Raw genomic sequence first — 10,622 nt, forward strand, 5'->3', positions numbered from 1 at the left:
AAATTTTCTTTTTCTGTTCCATATTCACATTAAAGAGAGAAGGCAAAAGGAGTGTGAAGTAAATGATGAGAAAACTTTTCCTGAAGAATAGAACACAAAAGTTCTCCCACCAACTTATGAAAAAATTCATGAAGCATATATTTGAGTTAATTTCATAATAACACAGCTTCTGGTAAATGACTGGAGAGATATAATTAATTTTTACAAGGTAAATAAATGGCAGAGTTTCCTTTTATGCTGTCATGAAAAATAGTCTTCTGCCATCTTAATGGGATAAAAAGGACTCTCTGCTTCAGAGATTAAAAGCAACTGATCTTTCCAAAGGAAGACACCCCAGACCTTCCAACTCTAGTGTGTCTGCATTATGTGCAAGCAAGAAGCATATCCAAAGGCTCAGGGGATTTTACAGAAGAGGGGGCAGAAAGATTCCAAGAACCAGAGATTCAGGGAGTTTGCTGTAAGACTATGTCTCCTGGGAATGTCAGAAGTGATAAAGTCTCACCAGTATGACTGCCCAAATGTGAGCTGCGGCAGGATGACACCAATGGACATGCCAAAGTGGACAGAGAAAAGCCCATGAGGTCTCAACTCTACACAATGAACTATAGACAAATTAGGAGAGCTGGGAGCAGGAGAGGAGGTCTTACCCAGAGAAGAGCACACCAACTGGATGTTCAGTGCCAAGTTGTCACCCTCAAAACATGTATGCAAATAACATGACCTGAAGAGGTTGAATTAGGAATACTATATCTACACACACACACACACACACACACAATAACAATTAGGAAAAAAGAAGCTATGAATTTGAAGGAAAGCAAGGAGGGGTATATGGGAGAGTTTGGAGGGAGGAAAAGAAAAAGAGAAATGTCATAATTATGTCATAATCTCAAAAACAAAATTAAATTAATGAAGAGACACATCCAGTTTTTTTTATTTGTTTGTTTTTGTTTTTTAAGCAACAAGGAAGAATAATGGCAATAACTTCAATTGTGTGACAAAGTTTAGGTCTTATTATAAGGCCTCTGATAAGCAATTGTAAGACCCAAGATCATTTTTATAACAAAGGAAATCAGTACTTAATTTCATAATCATTGTAGAAGAACAATGTTTAACAAATGTTGAAGCCTTCAATGGAATGTAAACTGCGTCTATATTAGCTAATTGCCTCATTGCTGTGGTCACACACTGGAGACGAAACACTGAAAAGAGGAAAGATTTCACTGGACTCATTGTTTGATGGCAGCCATCAGGCCAGATAAGGCCTGGCAGCAGGACAGGCACATGACTGTGGTGAGAACTTAACTCTGTTTGCTCACATCTGTGTGGATAAAAAAAATAGACTTGCTCTCTAACCTCTTATTCTCTGTCACACAGTGACTTGGGATTTGAACTAAGCAGTCTTGTTCCACAGTGTACTCGCTCATGAAAACGCATCTAACTGTGATTTTAGAGTTTTCCTCACTGAACGTCGGACATGCACTGGCTCTGGCTGACAGTGACTTTGAAGTCTTTTATCCTGATGCTATGATTTCAACATTGTCATCTCCAAAATGCATGTTGAAGTTCAAATGCAATTGTAACAGAATTTGGAAGTGTGACATTCAAAAGACAGTTAGGCCATGAGGGTCCCACTACAATGAATGGGAATAACACCATTATAAAAGGGTCAGTGTGGTCCCCTCCAGACTGTTACCATTCTGCCTTTTGCCAAGTAAGAGTTCAGGCAAGGGCTGGAGAGATGGCTCAGCGGTTAAGAGCACTGCCTGCTCTTCCAAAGGTCCTGAGTTCAATTCCCAGCAACAACATGATGGCTCACAACCATCTGTAATGAGGTCTGGTGCCCTCTTCTGGCCTGCAGGATACAGACAGAATATTGTATACATAATAAATAAATAAATAAATACTTAAAAAAAAAGAGTTCAGGCAAATTACAAGGTGCCATATTGCAAAGAGGACCATTGTACCAAATACTGAAATGGTTGGTGCCTCCACCCGAGGCTTTGCAGCCTCCAGAGCTGCCAGCAGTAAATTTGTATCTGTATGTTACTCGGGAAGTGATGTTCTACTGTAGAGGCACAAATGAATTTAAATACTGTACTCTACAAGCCCACTTGGTGTCTGGAATTGGAAGAAAGAGCAATGGCAAAAGATGGCTATGCAAATCTGTGACTTCATTTTACACCTCATGCCTTTGGAGAGGTTTGGGAAAACAGTCCTTGTCACAGACCAAGGAAACTCAAAACCCTTTACCTCTCCTGAGGAAACTGAAGAGAGGCATACTGATCAGGAATGAATACCATTAAGAGAGTAGTGCTTCCAAAATAAATAAATAAACAGAACAAAAATTGATCTTCAAATTCAGTGGACTCCATATGAAAAATGCTGGAATTGTTTGCAGAAATTCACAAACAAATCCTGAAACTGAAATGGAAACGCAGAAGCCCACAGTAGCTAAACAATATGGGAAAGAAGGAAGCTGGAGAACTCATGAAGGACTGCGGGATCTAGCACTAACACGATGTATGGATCTATCAAATAGACCAAAATACAGAAAACTCCCTTTACATTTTGGGTTCACAGATTTCATAAGATTCCAAGAATGCTTGGTGGGAGAAAAAAAAAACATTTTCTTCACAAATGCTTCTGGATCAAAGAATACGCACATCTAAAGAGAAAAAGAAAATTTAAAAAAATTGAGTTCTTATCTCACACCAAAAAAAGTGAATAAAAATAATTCAAAATGAAATGTTTCTAAACACAAACAAGCAAAATTCTGAAACTCTTAAAAAGAATACACAGTGGAAAACTGAGTTAGACAATGATCTCTTGGATACAAGCAAAAATACACATTTTAATAACTAATAAACAGATGACATCAAACTTTAAAACTTTTGTGACTTAGTGGAAACTGTCTAAAAGCAAATGAACAATGTAAAGAATGGAATAAATATTTGCAAACCATATATATGACAAAGACCTTCTCGTTAGAGTATATTGAAAACATTAGAAATTAATAATGTAAGGAAATAAAAACACATTTATTAGACAAAGGCTTTGGATTGATATTTCTCTGAAAGGATATGCAAATCACCAATGAGTATGCAAAAAGAGATGCCCAAAGTATTAGTTATAAGGGAAACATAATCAAAACAACAATGAATCTTTATTTCCCACTCACTGGGATGCCTCAAGACAAAAAAGATAGGCAATAACAAATGAATGTGCTTAGATAAAGAAGTAGGCACCCTCTGTCCCATTTCCCATTCCCTACCAACTTCATATAACTGCTCATCCACTTTCTGTGTCTGTGGATTCCTTTTTCTGAATATATAATAGCCAGAATCACACAATTTTGTTATCATTGGGATGCAAAACGGTGCAGGACCTAGGAAAACAGTCAAATAGTCCCTAAAAATGCCAAACACAAAGCTATGACTATGTACTTCCATTCCTAGATGTGTAACCTAGGAGACTGAAAACACTCAGGGGCTTGCACACAAACATCAAAAGCAGAAGTATTCAGAATGGCCATTCATAATGTGGAAACCACCTAAATCTGTTGAGAAATAGATAACAGTATAAGCGTTTTTCTTAGTGGAATATTACTCAGAAATTTTTAAATAAATGTAGTAGTGAGGTACACTATAGTGTGAATAAACTTTAAAACTACTCTGCTAAGTTACTGTCACAAATGATCACAATTGTGTGATTCTGTTTATGTGATATGTCTAGAACCAAGAAATCCACAGATGCAGAAAGTAGATTAGTAGTTAGATGAAGCTGGTAAGGGGTAGAACTAGGAAAGAAAAAATTACCATTATATTGGCCTGTGTTAATGTCTGTGAGGCACTTTCTTAATGGCTTAATGAAATAGGAGACATCCAGTCCTCTGTGAGCAATATTATCCCTAAGCAGGTGGACCAGGTCTTTTGTAGCATGATGGAATATTTTTAAATTGCTGTGGTGAAGATTGAATGGTTATGAATAGACTAAAACCAACTATATACTTTAAGTAGCGTATAAAATGTTGGGGGATATTCAATCACACTGTGAGCCCCAAGTTTGCATTTGCATTAATTAAATAAAATTAACCTTGGGTCAGGAGACTGTGTTAGCAACTAGTCAACAGAAAGTAATCATAGAGCATCAGAGGGCATCCGGGAGAGATAGAGAGACACAGGAAGGAGGAGGTGATGCAGCTTTTTGTTTTTGGCAGAGCTGAAGGACCAGATTTGGGGAGACACCAGCAAGGAGAGAAGGTTAGCTAGGCTCTATTCAACCTCTCTGAGCTAGGAAATTTTTATCCCAGCCTTTGAGTCTCAAGTTTTATTTATAAATAGAGCAATAAAGATTTTGTTAAAGCTACCTTTAGCAACAGAGCCAGTGCTTTTGGAAAAAGAATTCCCATAAAGTTGTGGCCGAAGTAGTCAGAGAAGTAGGCCAGAAACTGAAGAGCCACAGTTGCTGGCTGAGATAGCAGTAGATTAAGGCACAGCTACAGTGTAGAGATAAAACCATTAAAACTTATCCTGAATTAACAAAAGAAATGACAGGGTGTCTTATCCCAACATTTGAGAGGCTGATAGAGAGAGGAGGCTCGTGATAGAGTCCAAGGTCAGCTTGGGCTACAGAGTGAACCATATTAAAAACTGAAACAAGAAGGAAATAAACCAACCACACAAACTAAAAATACACATACTTTAGTGTGTGTTCTAGTTTGGAGTAGGTATGGCCTTGTTGGAGGAAGTATGCTACTGGGGAGTGGGCTTTGAGGTTTCAAATGCTTAAGCCAGGCCCAGTGTCTCTCTTCCTGCTGCCTGTCAATCCAGAAGTGGAGCATCATGTCTACCGCATGCTGCCATGCTTGTCACCATGACAATAATGGACTAAACCTCAGAATGTAAGCAAATCAAATTAAATGCTTTCTGTTAGAAGCATTGCTGCGGTCATGGCATCTCTTCACAGCAATAGAACACTTACTAAGACATAAAGGCAGGAACCTGGAGGCAGGAGCTGAAGCAGAGGCCAGAGGAAAATGCTGATTACTGTTTTATTCCTCCTGGCTTGCTTAGCTCCTCCTGTTATACAGCCCAGGCACAGCAATTCTTCTAAGTTGTGTCAAGTTGACTGCTGAAGCTCACTATAACAGTGTGATAGCTCCTACGGACGAAAAAAAGAAAAAAAGGAAATAATCTATGGTAGGATTTGATTTTACATTAAGCCTCTGTGTTGAATATTTCAAAATCTTCTCTTGCTTCTGAAGTAGAATCTCAATTTTTTTTCCAGGTAACAGGCAATTATGGGTCAACTCAAACACGTGTATTGCTTAACCTAAGCTCATGTCCATCATGATATTCTTACTCACCTTTGATAGTGACTGGTTTAGGGGTGGCAGGTGACCCTAGCCTGGACATTGACACAGAAGAGGAATCTTCAACTAAGTATCTTAGTGGGAAGCCATGTGGGGATGGTGCAAACATTTAATTTCAGCATTCGGGAGGCAGAGGTAGGCAAATTTCTGTGAGTCTGGTCTACAGAGCTGGCTCCTGGGCAGCTAGGGCTGTTATACAGAGAAATTCTGTCTTGAAAAAAAGACAGAGGGAGGGAGAGAGGGAGGTAGGGAGGGAAAAAGGAATCTTGATGTGTTATATAAAAAAAAAGTCTTGGATTAAAAAGAAAACCTCCTCTATTCTCTTTTATTCAAATGTCATCTTGTGTAGAATTGGTGCTTGGGAGAATGTGCACCATGTACCCTGAGGACAGAAGGGCTGCCCACGGCTGTTCATTAACCTTCTCTGGAACCACTTGCATCCAGGCCTCTCATCACATGAGAGTTATCAGTAAGCCTAATTGTTTATACCCTATCTATTAGTTAGGCTGTTTATAGTAACCAAAGGCCCATTTTTCTCTTAGATTCTCTCTCTCTTCCTCCCCTCTTTGGGTGTGTGTGGTGTGAATTCAGTCTCTTTATTAAGGACCCTGCTTGGAAGACTTTTTCAGGAGACCGGTCTGGCGCTGCTCATGGAGGTAGAAGAGGGCAGCGCTGTGTGCTCAAAAGAAGGAAACACAGGTGTCATGAGACATCAGACAGGTATCAGGTGGAACCCGGACTGGAGAATTCACAAAACATGAAATTCCGCCTTTCCAGCCTCGCCCTACAACTTCTAAGGCTGTAAACTCACTTCACACAGATGACCCCATCAGCTCTGTTCCTCGTTGTGCTAATATTTTATTGTATTACTTTGCTAAACTTCTTTTCCAATGCAACGTCAGACGCCAGTTCTGTATTAATGTCTAAATCTTTATGTAAACGTGAACAATACCTTAGCACTCATTATCTAAGAAAATTTGACAAATTATTTTAGAACTGATTAAAAATAGATGATGCACCCCTGAAGAAGAATGCTAAAAAGAAATCCCACGCTAGCTCAGAATCGAGGATAATAAAGGGTTATTTATTTAGGGGTAGACGCACAGATCACAGTCCTCTGCAGGAACGGGGAAACAGGAAAAGAATCCAGCAGCAAAAGAGAGAGGGAGTGCACATTTTATGTAGGGATAAGCCCTCCCCTTGGGGGCGGGCTGCCCTCAGGCGTATGTTTACTGATATATTGTGCTGCGCGCTCCCTTCCGTTCTCTCTCCTGTTTCCGCTGGCTACTCCGCTGGAACCTTGGTTTCGTGAGTCTGGTTTTGTTATTAAACTTGTTTAAATATTAATTACTGGTGATTTATTAATCCGACCGCTGCAATTTTACATCAGCATTTATAGGATAAGAGGCCATGCTCAAGTGGGCTGATAACTTAAAGACTAATTACTGAAGCATTTCCTATAGCACACCCCCCAAATTTTTTTAAAAAGCCAGGAGTGGTGGAGCATGCCTTCAATCCCAGCACTTCGGAGGTAGAGACTAGAAGATCTCAAGTTCGAGTTCAGCGTGGTCTTCACATAGTGAGTTCCAGAGCAGTCAAGTCTACGTAAAAAGGCCCTGTCTCAATGAAAAGGAAATCATGCCAGATATACAGGTATAATAATCCTGAAAGAAAATAAGAAAATGGCCATTGCTTCTTCTTCTTCTTCTAGAAAACACCAAATGGCGGATGACGCCGGTGCAGCGGGAGGGTCCGGAGGACCCGGGGGCCCAGGATTAGGAGGCCGTGGCGGCTTCCTTGGAGGATTCGGCAGCGGTCTGAGGGGCCCCGGCCGTGGTCGAGGCCGTGGCCGAGGGCGAGGCCGCGGGGCTCGCGGAGGTAAAGCTGAAGACAAGGAGTGGATTCCCGTCACCAAGCTGGGCCGCCTGGTTAAGGACATGAAGATCAAGTCCCTAGAGGAGATCTACCTGTTCTCCCTGCCCATTAAGGAATCTGAGATTATTGACTTTTTCCTGGGAGCTTCCCTAAAGGATGAGGTTCTGAAGATCATGCCCGTGCAGAAGCAGACTAGGGCAGGCCAGCGGACCAGGTTCAAGGCTTTCGTTGCTATTGGGGACTACAATGGTCACGTAGGTCTCGGTGTCAAGTGCTCCAAGGAGGTAGCCACTGCCATCCGTGGGGCCATTATCTTGGCCAAGCTTTCCATTGTCCCTGTGCGGAGAGGCTACTGGGGGAACAAGATTGGCAAGCCCCACACTGTTCCTTGCAAAGTGACAGGTCGCTGTGGTTCTGTGCTGGTGCGTCTCATCCCTGCCCCCAGAGGCACTGGCATAGTCTCTGCTCCTGTCCCCAAGAAGCTACTGATGATGGCTGGCATCGATGACTGCTACACATCAGCCAGGGGCCGTACTGCCACCCTGGGCAACTTTGCCAAGGCCACCTTTGATGCCATCTCTAAGACCTACAGCTACCTGACCCCCGACCTCTGGAAAGAGACTGTGTTCACCAAGTCTCCTTATCAGGAATTCACTGACCATCTTGTGAAAAACCACACCAGAGTCTCTGTTCAGAGGACCCAGGCTCCAGCTGTGGCCACCACATAAGGGTTTTTATACAAGGAAAATAAAAGTGAATTAAGTCTGTTAAAAAAAAAATGGCCATTTTTTCTCTTTAAGTTGTTTAGCATCTTAGGGACTAAAATGTAAAACTATCTACAATTATTAAAGCTATAATGAAATCTGCTTGAGCCTGTAGGTGTGGGATTTATCCTTGTTTTATAATTGTTATGTAATTCTTCGTATATGCAATTGTCTCAATCACAACAATTTGACCTAAATCAATGCAAAATTTAACTGCAAAGTAATAAGGCCACTTCAGAGTTTATGTAGCAAAAGAATGAACACCACAGAGGTAGGCTTAACTATCGTTGCTTAGTGTTTATATCTGTCGCTGAAGATGCTGGGTAACGCACTTCCAGAATAATAATAAAAATTCAGTGTAGTCACTTAGCAGTGCAATCACAGCTGGTAAAACTCATTCTTTAAAAATTAATTTCAAATCTTAGGAATGGTTTTGGAAGGGTTGTTTAAAGGCAGGTTACTTGCCTAATCCCTGGGAGGTTATGAGTTTGATCCTCAGCACCAATAATAATTAATAATAATATTTCTTGTGGTTATTTCAGGACAATGTCCTACACAAATGAATAATCACATACCCAATGTATCAAATAAATCCTGGTGAACATAGCAAGGATGTGTGGTTCCTACTCCACCATCTGTTCCTTCTCAGCATGGAAGGAGTTCTGTTTCAGATGAGCATGGCCAAGAAAATGGAGTTTGCTGTCACCTCACATCCCAGGCAATGGCTCCAGTTTCTCCCTGAAAGACCGACACTGCCAAAATTCTCATCCCAGGTATGGGTTGTCAAAGATGAATTCCAAGTGAGCATGCCAAGAAGCCAGGGACTCCTTCCCCCACCAGGGCTCCACTCAGAGGGCAGAGGCTCTCTCCTAAGCACACACTGATAATGGAGAAGTTCTGTTTGCAACTCACTGGCCAGAGGCCCACATCAATAAAAGCTGGTGCTCCAGTCAGAACCTGCTGTCACTCAGGATAAAACACATCCAGAACAAGGGCTCCAAGAATTCCCAAGGAGGACAGGTAGACACAGATTCAGAAACCTCGGGGTGTTCTCCAAGAGAACTGACTTTATTTACAGAGTATGGGATAATCGCGTGCTCTCTCAAACGGTGGAGATCTTGGTGGTAGGCAGTTAAGACCTGACTTGTTTTTCCATGAGACGGAAAAGCTAAGCCACAAAATACTCAGCTTTCCAGAGATAACTGGGGGGAATTACAGCTAATAAAAGCACTGTTGGGGTCAGGAACAAATTCCAAAAGTTGGCCTTAAGAAGTTCTCCTTGGAGCTTGAGAGATGATGCAGCACTTGTTGCTCTTGCAGAGGACCCAGTTTTGGTTACCGGTACCCACATAGCAACCCATAATTGTCTGTAACTCTAGTTCCAGTGGATTTAAATCCCACCTCTGGCCTCTGAGGGCACCAGGAGCACAGATAGTGCACATACATACACAAATGCAAATAAACTCATACACATTACAAATATATATATATGAAAGACCCCCTGAAAGATCTGTTGAGATGGCTCAAGGCATATAAGAGTGTTGGATGCTCCAACAGAGGACCCAAGTCTTGTTCCTCTCACCTACATGGTGGAGAACAATTACCTGTCGCTCCAAGTTCAGGGGTTCTGATACTCCCTTCTGGCCTCTGTGGGGTTTCTGCATGCATTGCTGTATATGAACTCACACAGGTACACACACATACACAAAAATATAAATAATTTTTAAAGTATTGCTCAAAAAAGGCATACACAAAATTGGATCAGAACAGAGCAATGTATGTCTCAAGTCATGCTCAAAAAATTAGAGCAGCTGCCAGTTAGTCAAGTCTAACAGCTGGGTACAATGTTAGCAGAGAGAAATAGCTTTGGTAGATGATCAGAACTGACACCTGTTATAACAAGGTGGCTGTGCACACACCCAAGGTTGTAGCCTTTTATACCAGAGGCATTTCATTGCAAGAAAGAAGACCTTGTTAAAACTATCCAGCCAAGATGCAAAAGAAATAAACAAGGACCTAGCTGTACGCCCCAGGGTCAAAATAATCAACCTCCAAAATTGCTCCAAGATATAAAATGATGCACAAAGAAACTGGGAAGTATGACTTCAGGGCTAGTTTTGTTTTAGTTTTTGGTTGTAGACTCAGAAGCACAAACCGCAAAATCAACTCCGTGTACAAATGAACTGCAGTATTGCCTCCTGCCCTCTTCTCGCACTTTCTCTTAGCCTTATCCCTGTATTTCTCAAAATAAATAAGTAATAATAAAGATACTACTGTGCAAAGTAAAACAGCAAGCAGCAGAAACCACCTGTGACAGGAACCAGATGTCACAAACGAGGGACAATGATTTTAAAGATATCACAAATATGTTCTGAGATTTAAAAGAAACTATTCTTAAATATGTAAGGAGGTTAGAATGACCTTATGCCACCACACAGAAAATACCAGCCAAGGGAGGGTAAGAAAGGAGACATGGGCTGGACAACTGGCTCAGCAGTCAAAAGCACTTGATGCTCTTGCATAGGACCAGCCTTCTGTTCCCAGCACCCACATAGGGTTCACTACCACCCAAGTCCTGTCCCAAGGACTCTAATGACTTCTGGCCTCAC

General features: G+C 41.4%; 1 protein-coding gene across 1 annotated transcript; it reads left to right on the top strand.

Annotated features, from left to right (window-relative positions):
• Positions 1–7,071: 7,071 nt before the first annotated feature.
• Positions 7,072–8,022, top strand: LOC126503265 (40S ribosomal protein S2-like). Its single transcript, XM_050144825.1, has one exon. The coding sequence runs from the start codon at positions 7,096–7,098 to the stop codon at positions 7,975–7,977; it is 882 nt and encodes a 293-aa protein (XP_050000782.1). The 5' UTR covers positions 7,072–7,095; the 3' UTR covers positions 7,978–8,022.
• Positions 8,023–10,622: the final 2,600 nt, after the last annotated feature.

Source organism: Alexandromys fortis, unplaced genomic scaffold, assembly GCF_014885135.2.
Source record: "Alexandromys fortis isolate MF-2015 unplaced genomic scaffold, M_Fortis_MF-2015_v1.1 scaffold_52, whole genome shotgun sequence".
In the NCBI taxonomy this organism is placed as follows: domain Eukaryota; kingdom Metazoa; phylum Chordata; class Mammalia; order Rodentia; family Cricetidae; genus Alexandromys; species Alexandromys fortis.